This window comes from Spizellomyces punctatus (assembly GCF_000182565.1).
Source record: "Spizellomyces punctatus DAOM BR117 chromosome Unknown supercont1.4, whole genome shotgun sequence".
NCBI lineage: Eukaryota > Fungi > Chytridiomycota > Chytridiomycetes > Spizellomycetales > Spizellomycetaceae > Spizellomyces > Spizellomyces punctatus.
In genome coordinates, this window is record NW_015971540.1 from 932,915 (window position 1) to 946,905 (window position 13,991).

The 13,991-nt window shown below is 48.6% G+C and overlaps 7 protein-coding genes across 7 annotated transcripts; 4 read left to right on the plus strand and 3 right to left on the minus strand.

The window, feature by feature from the left end:
- The first annotated feature begins 145 nt into the window (after window positions 1–145).
- Window positions 146–2,434, plus strand: SPPG_02752 (uncharacterized protein). Its single transcript, XM_016751034.1, has 6 exons — window positions 146–273; window positions 402–461; window positions 542–697; window positions 765–1,755; window positions 1,838–1,959; window positions 2,016–2,434. The coding sequence occupies exons 2-6, from the start codon at window positions 411–413 to the stop codon at window positions 2,310–2,312; spliced, it is 1,617 nt and encodes a 538-aa protein (XP_016610312.1). The 5' UTR covers window positions 146–273; window positions 402–410; the 3' UTR covers window positions 2,313–2,434.
- Window positions 2,362–3,522, minus strand: SPPG_02753 (uncharacterized protein). The gene is made up of 2 exons (XM_016751035.1): window positions 3,146–3,522; window positions 2,362–3,091 (listed from the first exon to the last, which is right to left on the minus strand). The coding sequence occupies exons 1-2, from the start codon at window positions 3,307–3,309 to the stop codon at window positions 2,710–2,712; spliced, it is 546 nt and encodes a 181-aa protein (XP_016610313.1). The 5' UTR covers window positions 3,310–3,522; the 3' UTR covers window positions 2,362–2,709.
- Window positions 3,523–3,551: 29 nt separating this feature from the next.
- Window positions 3,552–3,925, plus strand: SPPG_09059 (uncharacterized protein; the record flags this gene model as incomplete). Its single annotated transcript, XM_016757213.1, has 3 exons — window positions 3,552–3,694; window positions 3,769–3,817; window positions 3,875–3,925. 3 exons carry the CDS (start codon window positions 3,552–3,554, stop codon window positions 3,923–3,925), a joined length of 243 nt encoding a protein of 80 aa, XP_016610314.1.
- A 281-nt stretch (window positions 3,926–4,206) lies between these two features.
- SPPG_02754 (uncharacterized protein) lies at window positions 4,207–6,877 on the minus strand (the record flags this gene model as incomplete). The annotated part of the gene is made up of 8 exons (XM_016751036.1): window positions 4,207–4,563; window positions 4,642–5,213; window positions 5,273–5,443; window positions 5,500–5,611; window positions 5,674–5,879; window positions 5,956–6,405; window positions 6,488–6,652; window positions 6,715–6,877. 8 exons carry the CDS (start codon window positions 6,875–6,877, stop codon window positions 4,312–4,314), a joined length of 2,091 nt encoding a protein of 696 aa, XP_016610315.1. The 3' UTR covers window positions 4,207–4,311.
- Window positions 6,878–6,980: 103 nt separating this feature from the next.
- Window positions 6,981–11,151, plus strand: SPPG_02755 (uncharacterized protein). The gene is made up of 6 exons (XM_016751037.1): window positions 6,981–8,629; window positions 8,696–8,902; window positions 8,969–9,157; window positions 9,214–10,497; window positions 10,569–10,664; window positions 10,716–11,151. Exons 1-6 carry the CDS (start codon window positions 7,079–7,081, stop codon window positions 10,782–10,784), a joined length of 3,396 nt encoding a protein of 1,131 aa, XP_016610316.1. The 5' UTR covers window positions 6,981–7,078; the 3' UTR covers window positions 10,785–11,151.
- A 69-nt stretch (window positions 11,152–11,220) lies between these two features.
- SPPG_02756 (ADP-ribosylation factor-like protein 8B) lies at window positions 11,221–12,699 on the plus strand. Its single transcript, XM_016751038.1, has 8 exons — window positions 11,221–11,482; window positions 11,654–11,718; window positions 11,778–11,827; window positions 11,894–11,950; window positions 12,020–12,051; window positions 12,115–12,130; window positions 12,208–12,369; window positions 12,431–12,699. Exons 1-8 carry the CDS (start codon window positions 11,425–11,427, stop codon window positions 12,540–12,542), a joined length of 552 nt encoding a protein of 183 aa, XP_016610317.1. The 5' UTR covers window positions 11,221–11,424; the 3' UTR covers window positions 12,543–12,699.
- On the minus strand, window positions 12,572–13,968 carry SPPG_02757 (UDP-galactose transporter HUT1). Its single transcript, XM_016751039.1, has one exon. It carries the CDS (start codon window positions 13,793–13,795, stop codon window positions 12,731–12,733), a length of 1,065 nt encoding a protein of 354 aa, XP_016610318.1. The 5' UTR covers window positions 13,796–13,968; the 3' UTR covers window positions 12,572–12,730.
- Between the last annotated feature and the right edge of the window lie 23 nt (window positions 13,969–13,991).

The following is a 13,991-nucleotide window of genomic DNA, read 5'->3' on the forward strand; positions in this document are numbered from 1 at the left end:
CTGGCTGGGCCGTAATGGTTCAACATCAGATGCAAACGTCGTAAGGCCAGACTGCGCATCTCGTTGAATCCGTAGTTATCCGGTTCAAATCGGATTTATTTATCATCCGTGATCATCGTTCTATCGCCCTTTTAAAACTTTTGAGGGGGAAATAACTGACCTTTTCCCTTTCTCACGCTCTCGAGAAATCCATCCTTCAACAAAAGCCCGCTTCATCGGTGCAGCTTACGTCCATCACCCTTCTTCCCTCCCGACGTCCGTGCAGACTCACAGGTAGGCAGCGTTCAACGGCAATGCCGCGCAATCAAATTGTCGTTACACACAGCATCGTTCCGTTGGCGAGGAAACTGGCGGCCAACTTGTCCGTTCCGTAATCTGACGGTCAACCTTTCATTTTATAGATTGAAAACATGACTGCCGCAGTTTCTGCCTCTGTTCCTGCACCAGCCGAGAAGACCAAGGTGGTTTGACTGATGAGCAACAAACGCAAAGGCCTTGTCATTTTGATCGGCGTCTTACGTTTATCTTTTTGACTTTCAAGGTCGACGCGTTCGAAGTTGGGTGGCTCTTTGTTCAAGAGTATTATACCTTCCTCAACCGGGATCCCCAACGTCTCCACTGCTTCTACAACAAAAAGTCATCCTTCTTGCACGGTCACGAGGGTGAGGCCACCGCGAAGACCTGCCATGGTCAGCAGGTATGCTCTTCAATTGTTACCTGGATTGCTTCGGTTGCGTCGTCTTATACACTTTTGTTCCTTTTAGGAAATCCACAGCCGGATTGTGGAGCTAGACTTCCAGGACTGCAAAGTCTTGGTGTCCAATGTGGATAGTCAGGCGTCGCTCAACGGCGGCATTGTTGTTCAGGTCCTTGGAGAAATGTCCAACAAAGGGGGTGCTTCCCACAAATTTGCGCAGACGTTTTTCCTTGCTGAACAGCCCAACGGATATTACGTTTTGAACGACATTTTCCGTTTCCTGAAGGAAGATATTGATAATGAATACGAGGAAGCAGAGGACCCTACTGGCGGTCTGGAACTCCAGGAAACTTACGTCCCGGAGGACACCACACAGCCATCATACGTGGAACCTGTGTCGGCGGAACCGGAGGTTAGACCTGCGACTCCAAGAACGACGGTGGAGAAGGCACGCAGTCCCTCACCTTTGAAGGAGGAAGTGGTCGCCGTTCCCGACGTGAAACCCGCCCACGCTGACGAAAGCCGTGTTACGGACAACGTTGCGTCAGACGCCTACGGATTGGCTACCTGGGAACCAACTCCCGCCGCAGAACCTGTCGCCGAGTCAAAGGCCGCCTGGGGGACCATTCCCAAGAGTAAACCCGTGGCCGCAACACAGGAAATCACCGAAAACAAAAAGGCCAGCGCACAATCGACGTCCGCTCAGAATGCAAACACCACCGCCACCGGTAAGCAAGCTGCACCTACCACTCCCAGCAAGCCCAAAACATGGGCAAGCCTTGCGGCAAATAATGCTGCTAGTTGGGGACCGGACGTGTCCCCAGCTAAAGGACACATTAGCGCCGGTCAGAACAGAGCACCACCTGCCGCACAGCAACGACCCGCGTCTCCTCAAAAACCCGTTTCAAAACCCGCCGAAAAGTCATCAGATGCAGAACCCGCGTCCGAAACAACCCCAGCAAGCGAGCACAAGGATGGAGGTTTCCGTGAGGTTCAAAACCGACAGCATAAGAGGGCGTCCCAGCCTCCTCAGCAGCAACAGCAACAGCACCAAGAAGGTAAAGTCGTATGTTTTTGACCGTTTCTCTTTCACCGGTGTTGGTCACGTGTAATTGACTTATATGCTGTCCCTTGAATTAGACGATCGAGAAAAGTTCTCTATTTACATTCGTGGCATTTCGGAGGCCATTGATAGAAAGTCATTGACGGAGACTTTCAGTAAGGTCGGTACCGTGCGCAACGTAGACCTGATTCCTTCCAAGGTGCGTTTACGAATACATATGAGCTACTTCTGGATGGTCGCTAATCATATGTATAGAATATTGCTTTTGTCGAATTTACCACCGTTGAAGCGGCCCAGAAGGCTATTGGCAACAGCTTTACAGTTAATGGACAGACCGTGACGGCAGAGGAGCGTAGGAAGCCTCGTCCTTACTCCCGCAATGGACCTCCGGGTCAGTACCCACAACGCCGTGATTACCACGACGGAGGGGCTCGTGGCAGAGGCGAGGGCGGTTTCCACAACCGCGGTGCGCAAGGTAACCGTGGTCGGGGAGGATTTGGTGGTTCGCAGAAATCAGTTGCTGCGGGCAAACCCATGAACGGGAAACACTGATACCTGGACTAGCGACAGCACCAGTGAATTTACTGGGATTGTCGGAGGATGATTGATCAACATGAGTGTAATATATTATAAGATTTTCAAGATGCCACTTGTTGGCTAAACTGTTGGCTGAATTTAGATGTTACAGATTGTGCATATATTTCCTGACGTTTGCAAACACTATTTTGCAGGCAGCAATTCAATGTTAGACGCTGCCGAATGTTTAACATTGTCTTCTTGAAGATCACCGTCCAGCCATCATCACAGTGGTCGTCACACCATGAAAATCGGTTGACAATCGCAAATTGGGATTGGGGCAAAACACATGAGATTCGACACTTAAAAGCCTTTAGCAGGTGCTTATGTCCAAATCGGACCACCTCGTCTGTTGGCGTCAAGGCTCTTTCAGTTACCCAGATGGTGCATCTGAACCTTCCACCAGCTTGCGGTCATTTGCATACGCTTTAGCCCACGACTTGAATCCCCCGTCAAGCACAGAAATCTCAGGTTTATCCTTGATCGACCTTGTTGTCCGCAAGATCTCAATGAGTCTCACTGCCGCGGTCGGGCCACGGACTAATGACACCGTGCAGTGAAAGATCAATTGTCCCGGAAGTGCAGTAAGATCAAGCTGTTGACCAGACGCTCGCACAGCAGCGGCTGCCAATCGATCCAGCAAAGCATCCGCAGGCATCGTCAGCATCAGCGGGGAAGGTATGTTAACAGCAGAACGAATATGGAGGCGTGAGTAATCCCAAGGCTCCCGAACATCCACAATCAAATAATCTAGACTGTCTAATTGTTCAGAGCGTTTAGAGTATGAAAACAACGACAAGAATTCTCACCCACAACGCTGTGCTGGATCTGTCACTTTCATGGCAAGCTCATCTCGGGTTATAAATGAAAGACTGTCCGCAGCTGAATGCAGCGAGCAACTCCTAGTCAATGTCTTTGGCGTTCCCTCGGGCCACTTCAATCTCCATGCTGCACAGCGACGAATAGAGATCATGGACTTGCTTCTTATATATACTGCTGGATATCGTTGGACTTGTTATGAAGCTTCCGGCATCACTAGTTCTTGAAAGGCCCGGTTGCTTGGGTGAACTATGCGAGTTCTTTACCAATGGGCGGCTTTGAATGAACTGACGGAGGGGCCGGAACCGTGGCCCTTATTGACCAGATAGTGAGTGCACAGTGCGCGCGTTGCATGGGTTCGGCCCCAGCTATCGTTCCCAATCACCACTCTTCCAAATGACAACCCCACAAAGCGACCATACCCAACTCGACCTTCCACTGCAATATCCCAGCAACGATACTCCCATAGAAGACACGTATAAGCAGCGGTACAAGTCCCTGAAGGAACGATACCGATACATCAAACGACAGAACGAAATGTAAAGCCTCCCCCCCCTATTTCTGGGCATGTCGCGCTTGTTGATGTGCTGACACCAAAGTTGTTTTGACACAGGTTGGCTGATGAATGCCAAGCAGCTTTGGCGAAATTGAATAGGTTAAAGGTAGGAATAGTGCGTCTACTCCGAGGCGATGGTGGTTCCTAATTATGCTGGTCCTAGATTCAAAAGAACCTGTTACTGGACGATATCATTCGAGCGGAGCAAGCGTAACGCTTGTTCGTCTTTCGAATGGAGAAGCAAACGTTCATTATCTTTTGTTGTACATATTTCGTTCGAACGTCCGGTGAGGGAGTTGAAGGTTCGTAGTGTCGGGCAGTTTCCTAGTACGGGAAAACAAACAATAACCCCCCTCTTGCAGGAGAAGTATTGGTGCCATGCGTTCTCTCGTCGTCATATGTTTACAAAACGGGGTTGCAGATCACTTAAGAAGTCCCACCGGAGGACGAAGGCATGCTATTTCCTCTATTGTGAGCAGCCGTGTTCAATTCCCTGTAAACTTTTGCCTTGATGGCTACGATAACATTGATAGCTGGTGCACGCCCTCAAAACAGTACCATAACAGAAATCCTATTCACATTATGAACAACATACTTCCACTATTTCTTTCCCCCACCTCTTTCCTTTGTCGATAAGCCTAGGACAGCACCGCTCTGCAAGTTGTAATACGCTAAAGTTGCCGTGTTCTTCATGGCCAATCCAGTTGGCGTAGTCAATTTCTGCTTGCTGGAAGCCATTGAAACTGTTTCGGCAATCTTTTCTTTCAAAGTAGACACTGTTGTCGTTAGAGGGAGCTGAAATTGGATGTCCTCTTCACCGGTAGCTGGTCGAATAATTACTTGGATTGGTTCCTAACACACGTGATAGGAACACATCTTAGCGATCCGGCTGCAGCTGCAAACTATAGCGCCACATGGACTCTATCATACCTTGTGACGAGCCAGAAACTGAGCTTCAGGAAGCAGATGACCCTCTTCCACCCGCTGCTTCTTTGCTTCTGCGTCCTCTGTCTCTTGCTCGTTCAATGGACGTTTGCCGGGAGGTGCAGGCGGCATGAATGGTGGTGCCATCCCGAGCGGCGGAGGAGGGAATATTGGTCTTGGCATGCCCATGGAAGGCAGCGGCATTGGCGGGCGGCCCATTGCCGACGGTGGAGGAGGCATGGGCACGGGCGGGAATCCGTAAGGTCTCGGTGGCCCAGGGGGCATGTTTGGCGGCATGTGTCCGCCGTGCATACCTGGTTGTTGATGGGGTACTTGTGGGCCAATACGGTTTTGATCATCCTGTCTGCCATAATCTCCCATTTGCTGTCCCATCGCAGCATGTTGCTGAGCTTGTCTGGTCGCATCTCCGATCGATGCGGTATGGCCGTCCCAGATGACCTTGTCCCTCTCCGCCTGCCTTTGTTCTTCTCGAGCTTTGCGGCCAATTTCTGATTCTTCGTTTCCAAATATATCGCTACGATATCCAGAAAGACTATTTAGGTTCCTGGCGACGTCATCTAAATGTCGCAAGATCAATACTAATGTCGTTTGTATGCTGCTCTGTGTAGGGACATACCTCCTTGGACGAGGTTTGTTGATTGCTTCTTAGCTTCATACGCAGCTCGCTGCTCCCGCCATTTGGGATCCATCAGCTCGATTCGAACATGCTCATCCATCTCTGAAAGCTTGACGATAACACCACATATTGTGCAAATTTGTGTGGGCTCCGCCGCCCCAGGTGCCTTGCCTAACAGAGGGAATCAGATAGAGTAAAGAGACAAGGTAATACATCGTCTAACGCACCTTTTGGGACATAATCCGTTCGAATCTTCATGCTTGGGTCGCTCGGCTGAGCCATTTGCGACTCGGGTTCAGGTGTAGCGTCATCTTCGTCCATATCAACGTCTTCATCCATCTTCACAGTACCCCAGTCAGTTGAGCATTAGAAGCAAAAATACCAAACGACTCAGACCATACCTCCACATCCATCTCTTCCGCCCCCTCGTCATGTACTGGAGTTTCCTGAGTATCAAACAACAGTGCAGCCTTCTTTTGAGTTAACGACATGTTCTCCAAGTCCACCAAGTTCAGCGGAGGAGGTAAATCCATGCGTTCGTCTGCCTCCACAAACTCGACTGTATCCACAATAACAAAATCGTGCCAATCAATCGATGCGTATGCGACTGCACACCGCGGAAAAAGGTTAGCAAATTGCCCGATGTAACCAAGACAGCCTGGTGATAATAACAAAACACGTACTTCGTTCTTGGTCGGCTTCTTCTTCGGCCTTCTTTTTCTCTGCTTCTTGGTATTCGTAGAAGTCCACACGTTGCCGAATTCTATCTAGAATCGAGTATTTGTTCTGTGCATTATTTCGAAGCCTGGTATTTAAGTTTGCTGGAGGAATCAGGACCTTCGTGTATTGCTCGACAAGCTTGGTGAAGTAAGGGAAGAGACTGTGGTTGGATCGGAGAAAATCGAATTGGTAATTTCGCATTTCCCGCTTGCTCAGAGAGATCATGAAATCTCGTCCGTTTCGAGCGACAAATTGGGCGGTCAGCTTGAGAATGTCCAAGTCCTGTGCGGATATTGAAGGTAGTGGCGTGCTGAATTCGTATGCTGGCGGTTCTTTTGGTGTTGGCTTTGACAGCTTTGCGGGTCTTTCTTCCACCTGAGCCACTTTCTGAACATCTGCCTTTTTCTCAATTGCTGGCGATAGAAGCAACAGTATCAGTGTTTCCGACATCGAGGTGCAAAAGCGATCAGGTCTTTAAAGAGACTATTAATGTACCTTTGCCTTCCTTCGCGTCCTTGACCTTCCAGTCATAATAGGCCCGATAAGGGTCGGTTGGATTCAAGAAACAGAACTTGGGGTTGTGCTTCTCGTTCTCTCTTATACGCTCCTCAAACTGTGGACCATTACGAGCGACAAAGTTCGCAGTCTTATCCACAATGTCTGTTAAACAACCCAAACGTCAGCAGTCTCTCAGAAGCATGTCTGCTCAGATCAAAACTTACTCCTGATCTCAGGGGGCGGATAAATGATGCCTTCCTGCAGCTCACCACCTCCATTGATGGGCAATGCTCCGTTCGCATTAAGCGATATATCATTTGCGAACGCTACTGGATCTTCGGCTGGTGGCATTGCTTTATCCGATCGTTTGGCAACGTCGTGCTGCATTGTAGGTCTGACGAAGTCCAACATCTATAACGTGGGTTGCTATGGTAACAAGGACATGTCCCCTCCAGGTGTCTCGGCGCGTCGATGTCTAGAGATCCTGCGCAAGGCAAATCGCGCCGGGGCATCTAATTCGCTAACGAGCTCTACAGGAATGCTCCCAACTCTTCCAACTCACGTTGGAAGGAGCTCGGGTGCTGAGCCATGAAAGATGGGGTGCAACTATCTGACGAGATATTTGACAAAACGAATGATCTCGTCGGTGCTACGAATGGCGCCAAATTCCATTCTTCTTCACCCGGCAGTGAAATACCGAGGACGTTTAACGTGGACGACTCAGACTTGTGTAAACATGAAGTGAATTTGCGGTCTCAGGGACAGGTGGGCAATTCCAGCAGTAGGGGTGGACATATGCCAAAGAAAGGCGATCTTGCATTGAACCCAGAACTGACGACTGAAGGCCATTGCGCTGAAGCTAGTTCTGATAGTCATCTTGCATGCATCGCGGTAGATGACGCTGTAGAAAAGGATCCTCATTTATTGTCTTGCGAGAGGACCAATGCGTCTCTGCAAGTCAGCGATAGCATTCCAAAGACTGCGTCTAGTGAAAGCAATATTACAAGCCCGCCTCCTACGATGCAGAAATCCCAAACATGCTTTTCCAATCATATACCGGAAGTATTTGCAGACTCGTCATGTAGTGGGGACGTTTGTGCGATCGACAAAAGGCCGGAGCTGGATATTGACCGCACTTTGAAGGCTCCTAATTGTGGGGACGATGATGCTCCAGCGAGTGTCAGTACCACGGCAGTAGCAGCGGACACCGAGCGTCTTGATCCTGGCAGCTGCTTTGATAGATTACCCATAGAGATCCGTTTCTGTCTTGTGTGCAGTAAGAGCGTCGAGAAGTTCTCCACTATTCGACGTAACATGCATGTGATGAGGTGTCTTGAAGCGCATTTGGAACCAAAAGAACATGGAGTAGATCCGGCATCAACGGCGGCTATGAAGAGTGCGGAATTCTGCGAAGCCACATATGCTCGTTTTCTTCGGTTTTGTCCTTTCTGTGGTACTGAGAACCCTTGGTCATCGGGCGGAGCCACATCAGGACCCCTTCCGAGCAAACTGTGTTGCGAGTACGCATCGGGCGAGAATACAGTCGTCTTGCGAAAGTTGGTTTTCGCTGCGTACAAGAAGTTAATCGCTTCGTCCACTGGGGCAGTCAGTGGACACACAGTAGAATCTCCCCACTTTAGAGTTAGTGCAGAATCGACAGATAGCGGGAGATTAGAGTACGTATGGATCGAGGTGGACTGTGATAACGAAGAGAACTGGATACCACGCATTTGTCGGGAAAGGATTCGACAGCCGCAACCGAAATCCAAAGCACTAAAAACGCGCAAGAAGCAAGTCAGTACTAGAACCAGAAGCATAAGCAATATTATCCCAGTAGAAGTGAATGGAAGCAAAGAGAATATTGAGCCGCAAAAGGTGGACTTTGCAGATGACGTCAAACCGGCTACCAGGAGCTCTGATACAGTGGTTCCAAAACCCGAAGCAAAGATAACCCCTTCTGATTCCTGCAAACCTGCGAAATCATCGAAATTAACAACGCGACGATCGCGCAAGCGCAAATCTGCGGAAATGGATGTCCAGCTGACTCTCTCAAAGATCGAGGGTATGAAACGACAACGTCACGAACACGCGCCCACTGTTCTTCCCGCGACTGAGGCGAAGGAGTTGGTTGAACAAAAGGTGTTAGTGTGATTCAATGAAGAGTGAGATCAAAGTAATGCAGGGTGCTAAGACTATGCGCTATAGATTAGTGCGATTTTGCACAACGTAAATCCACACATGGAGTTGGACAGTGATGACACAATGATTTATCCCGGCCAAGAACCAGCTCACTCCGTGGATCAGGAAGTTCCCATAACTAGCTATTCTCTATGGCAACTAGCTTCAACGAAGGGAGAGATATCGGACATCAGGTGCACAGAGCTTATCAACAAGCACACCGTTGAATCACGAGTAGGTAGCTGCAGCACAGCCCCTTTTCCGCGAACTACCTGGACTTACTTTAACGTCCATTGACAGTGTTCCCAAGCTCTGAGACCGCCTCGCCAGCTTGAAGACCCATCTCTGTCTCAAGAGGAGCGGAAACTCCTCAAGGAGAGAGAAGCACGGGTTGTCACCATTCGAGCGGTGTATGATGGGCAAATTCGGCGTCGCGAGCAGGAGTTGGAAGCGGAAATTAGAGCTCTAAGAGCCCGCCACTTACAATGGGTAGGATTTCGTGCGTAACTGGAATTGTATTTGTGGCTAAATTGTGAGGTGCTTAGGTTCGCGACCACATTAAGCTCCGTGACAAGGAAATTGCCGAAGTCATCGAACTGGCCGAAACTCGTTCACGTGCTCTGCAGACGGAACAATTGAGGAAGCATTCGGTGGTGGATGAGCAAAAGGAAGCTGTTGATGAAGCTGGAAGGTCTTTAACTCACGAACAGGAGATAGTACCAGCGCATCCGGCTGCATATAGTCCGCATCAGTCTGCTGATGAATCATGTAAGCGGGAAGTCGGTCCTGACGCGAGTCCACTAGAAATGCACGTCCGGGCGATACGTGCTGATGCTCAAGAAAATGGCGAGACCGCCACAACTGAAGATAGTGTGCAAAGTGCCCTGGTAACCAACAAATCACTCCCTTCACAACCACCTGCAGATGTTGTGGTGGATGAAGGATGTGAAGAATCTGTGTCAACTAGTCTGAACCTTTTCGACCAAGCGGCTGGGAAGGAGGAGGAACTAAGCGGGCTCATGGTTCAAGCGTTGCTGGAATGCTCCTCTGAACGTAGTCCATTCTGTGAAGAGCTTGTTGACAATCCCAATAGCTTTGGCGTCGATCTAAACGTAGCAGCTCTTGATTCAGCAAATGAATCAGAGTCTGAGACCGGGAGTAGAGGGTCTTCCAAAGACGCAGACTGCGTGAGTCCAGAGCTGTGCCCGTCGGCTGGGACGTGCATTATCATGGATGAGGATGATATTGAGCTACGTGCAGAGACGAGTCAAATCGACATTACGTCACCAAATCTTGGAAATAAGAATGGCGATCAGCCCTCCTTCCATGATGGTCTTCAGCTGCATGAGGATGCTGCGGATCTGAACAATAGCTCAAAAGTGCAGTCCACTGCATTCAACCTCTCAGGTGAAGAAGCTGAATGTCCATTTGAATATGAGTACCAGGAGGACATCATAATTCCAGTAGCCTCAGACGGCGAGCTGGAGGATGAGATCGCTTCTTTGACCGCCTGCGAATTGGAACAAAGACAAGAATGCCTTACTGAAGCCGCTAACTGCTGCAATGTGGTCTATATTGAGGAAGATCATGCATTGGTGGCTGGCGCCGCTCACAATGGAATTGTTGACTTGACTGATGAGAGATCCGCTTACTCTCAACTATGTCAAGATATTGATGACCCCTTCGAGGTTTGCATTGACGAGTCAGAAGTAGTGAGGTTGAGTCCGCAAACTACACATGACGAGGATTCGAGCCAGTCACTGCACGCAAAACTCTTTTCCTACATACGCGCACAAAAGCAACTGTACAGCCGTATTTTGCGATATGAGGTATGGCGTGAAAGCTCGAGCGTGCGCTTGACGGTAGCAAATCCTGACGCCCAGGCATTGCGTTTCGCTAGCCGTTGGACTTTGACATCCTGTATGCACAGATTATCCAAGAGCAAGGGCTTGGAAAATGTTCGAGGAAGGCGCTAAGCGCATTCCTGGATAGCAAAGTAAGTGACATTAGCACATCTTTAGAAACGACAGCTAATCTATCGATGAAGGCTATAAATTACGTTCTACCTTCGAAGCCAGCCAAAACAGAAGATGGAAAACGACGGCGCTGGCGCTGAAAGGAACTCACAGTGTATATAACCGCCCATTGTGGACCTACGCGATTTCATTTGATTGTTAAAACGGAACAGCTGACAGAAGATCAGTCATGCACAAAACACCAGTCTCTGCGAAGCCTTGCGAGAAAACACATCTGAATATGATATGGCTGCAGAATGATTTATCTGCTCGACACCTGTTGTATTGGATGATTGTTAAACGGCACCTTTACCTACTCGACATATAAATTCGAATCCTGAGGCACAGGGCGAAAAGGCACTTCTTTTTGTATGATATATTCCGTGGAACAAAGTGGTATGCATTATAGAAGGATATTCATTCTAAAAGTATAAATATGAAATATCGGAGTCGAATGTCAAAATCCAATCCAATCCGTGGCGTATGTCATGTGATGAGCGCTATGTGATCCACTTGCCCGATGCAACTTACCAAAAACACACAAACTCTGACAGCATCGTTGATCTGAGATTGAATTCCATAGATATCATCCCTGCACTGTCCATAGCCTTTTGAGCTATACGATTGCTTCCCGTATTATATCGCGCAGCAGCCTTTCAGACATCCCGGTTTCCCTGCATCGTCCCAGAATATACACCCATTCATATCCGATAGTCCATTTAACCTGAATCGTTGTAACCCATGGCTTCTATATTCTCGGCTTTTCTCAACTGGCTCCGGAGCTTGTTCTGGAAGCAGGGTAAGCATTGGCTGTGTGGACGTGTTCCTCGTTGAAGGCAGATGCTGTAGTTAGCTCCCGCTGGACGGCATGTCATCGAATCCTGTTCATTAGCTGGAATGGGCCTGCTGCCAAATGGTGTACATGTTTTATGAGCGCTAGCTGAATGCATCTACGTTGCTCATTTCTCAGAAATGGAGTTGACACTCGTTGGACTCCAGAACTCGGGCAAAACAACACTTGTCAACGTAATAGCGGTACGTGCAGCCCGGTCTGTTATTTATAAATACGCGCATAGAGACTGACGCCCGCTCAGAATGGACAGTTTAGTGAAGATATGATCCCAACCGTGGGTTTCAACATGAGGTGTGCATGCACGGTTTAGCTTGTCTATTGCAGAACTCCTGGTTCTGACGTCACATCAATTCGCAGAAAGGTGACCAAAGGTGCAGTTGTTATGAAATTGTGGGACTTGGGGGGACAAGCAAGGTGAGCTCTCTTGTGCCCACCTCGATGCAACCAAGCATTTATCGACTCGGATGGTGTCTTCCTTTACAGGTTTCGAAGTATGTGGGAACGATATTGTCGCGGTAAGATGGCATAGATGTGTGCGAAGGAAACTCTGGCTGTTTATTAACATTTGCGATATTCAGGTGTGAATGCGATTGTGTACGTCATCGATGAAAGCATACATTGGACTGCATTTTTTCTCAACTTGTTCATTGTCTAACTCTATTTGGGTACAGGTTTGTGTTGGACGCAGCAGACCACGATAAGATTCCCGCAGCCAAAGCCGAACTACACCAGTTGCTTGAAAAACCCCAGCTTGTCAACATACCAGTATTAGTGCTAGGAAACAAGAATGATCTTCCAAATGCCCTAACAGTGGAACAAGTTATTGATCAGTTGTGAGTACTTTTGAGATGCTGTAGAACAGCAAGATCATGCCGAGTAACAGCTCTTTCTTAGGGAGCTTCGAACTATTAATAGCCGCGAAGTTGCATGTTACTCTATTTCCGCGAAAAATGCCACAAACATCGACATCACGCTGAACTGGCTGATTAAGCATGCCTCACGATAGTTCCTCATATCTCAATTGTTAATCGCTAGTAGTGTTGCTGTATGCTCAATATCAATGTTATGTAGTACTGCCATCAGTTGATACATTAGGTCTTTCAAAGCAACGTGCGACAAAAACATTAAAGGGAAAAACATGTCCCAAATCAATTCTATTTGAACTAATTCAAAGCGTGCGGTCCACACGAACATTCAACTCTGATGTGGTTTGTCTGCTTTGCGACTATCTATCATTCCATCTTGCTTCCCATTCTGATTCAGAGCTGAGCCTCCCTGCAGAACTGTTGTCTTCACCACTTTGCCCTTATCGGCGCCTGACCTTTTCATGTATGCCTCCATCCCAATACCCACAAATACCAATCCTACTGCTCCCCATTGACCAATGGTCAGATGATGATCAAACCAGAAGAAACTCAACAAAATGGAGAACATCTTCCTCGTGACGGTCACTGTGACCAGGCTCACCGCACCGAACCGCTCCAATGTATGGAAAATGAAACATTGGCCAATCGCCCCGCAGAAACCAAATAATAAGATGTCGTAGATAATACGCGGATGGGCAGCGCAAAAAGCGAGTGCATCACCCAATTCAGTCGTGAAGGGGTAGAGGAGGAGGTACAATGCCATCAAGGTTGAAGATATGAGATTCATAAATACCATCATGGACGAGCCCGAGACTTTAAACCTGTGGAAGATCTGGTCTTGCGTCGAGTTGGTAGCGCCGTCCATCAACAGATTTATTGCTAGTAGCGCCAATCCATATAAGCTGTTCGTCTTCCCACCCCGTTTTGCAGATCCCTCGTCTCCTTCTTGCTGATGTAAAAGCATGAAGCAGGAGACTCCCGTGGTGATCAGCGCGACGACCACGTATTTATGCCATGCAAACGTGCGGCGGTATATCAGAAAATTCATCAACAACACAGGAACCAGTTTACACGACTTTCCGAGGATCATAGTAGGATAGTCGATATGTTTAAGAGAGGCGTAGCCGAACAAAGGGGCGACAGTACTGAAGAGTGAGCAACGCAAGTAGATGCGTTGAAGGGCCGGCGGAGGTAGGTCAAGCTTCTTTCGTCGTAGGCTCAGGTAGATATAACCGACCAAGGATGCACATAGTGATTGTGCAACGTTCAAAAAGACAAAGTAGCGAAACTTTTGGCCCCCATAGGACTGCGTCGTAACACTTTCTTGCGTTAACTGCCAAGTGAGGAAGCAGGCGTAGATCCCTACAACGCAAACGGCGAGTTCTCCAATCATTGCCTGTATTCTGCGTCGTTACTCTCCAATGAACAGGCAGCGAGAATCGAGGCTGTCAAGTACTGCGCCTACCCCAGCCCATGAAACGAGCATCGAAACCTCCACTTTGCTCGAGCAGAGGCCCTCATGAGATCTAGAGCGCTGTGCCACTGGCTTGGTCAGCAGCGTTGGGCATATTTCAGTTCTTGTTGCAATG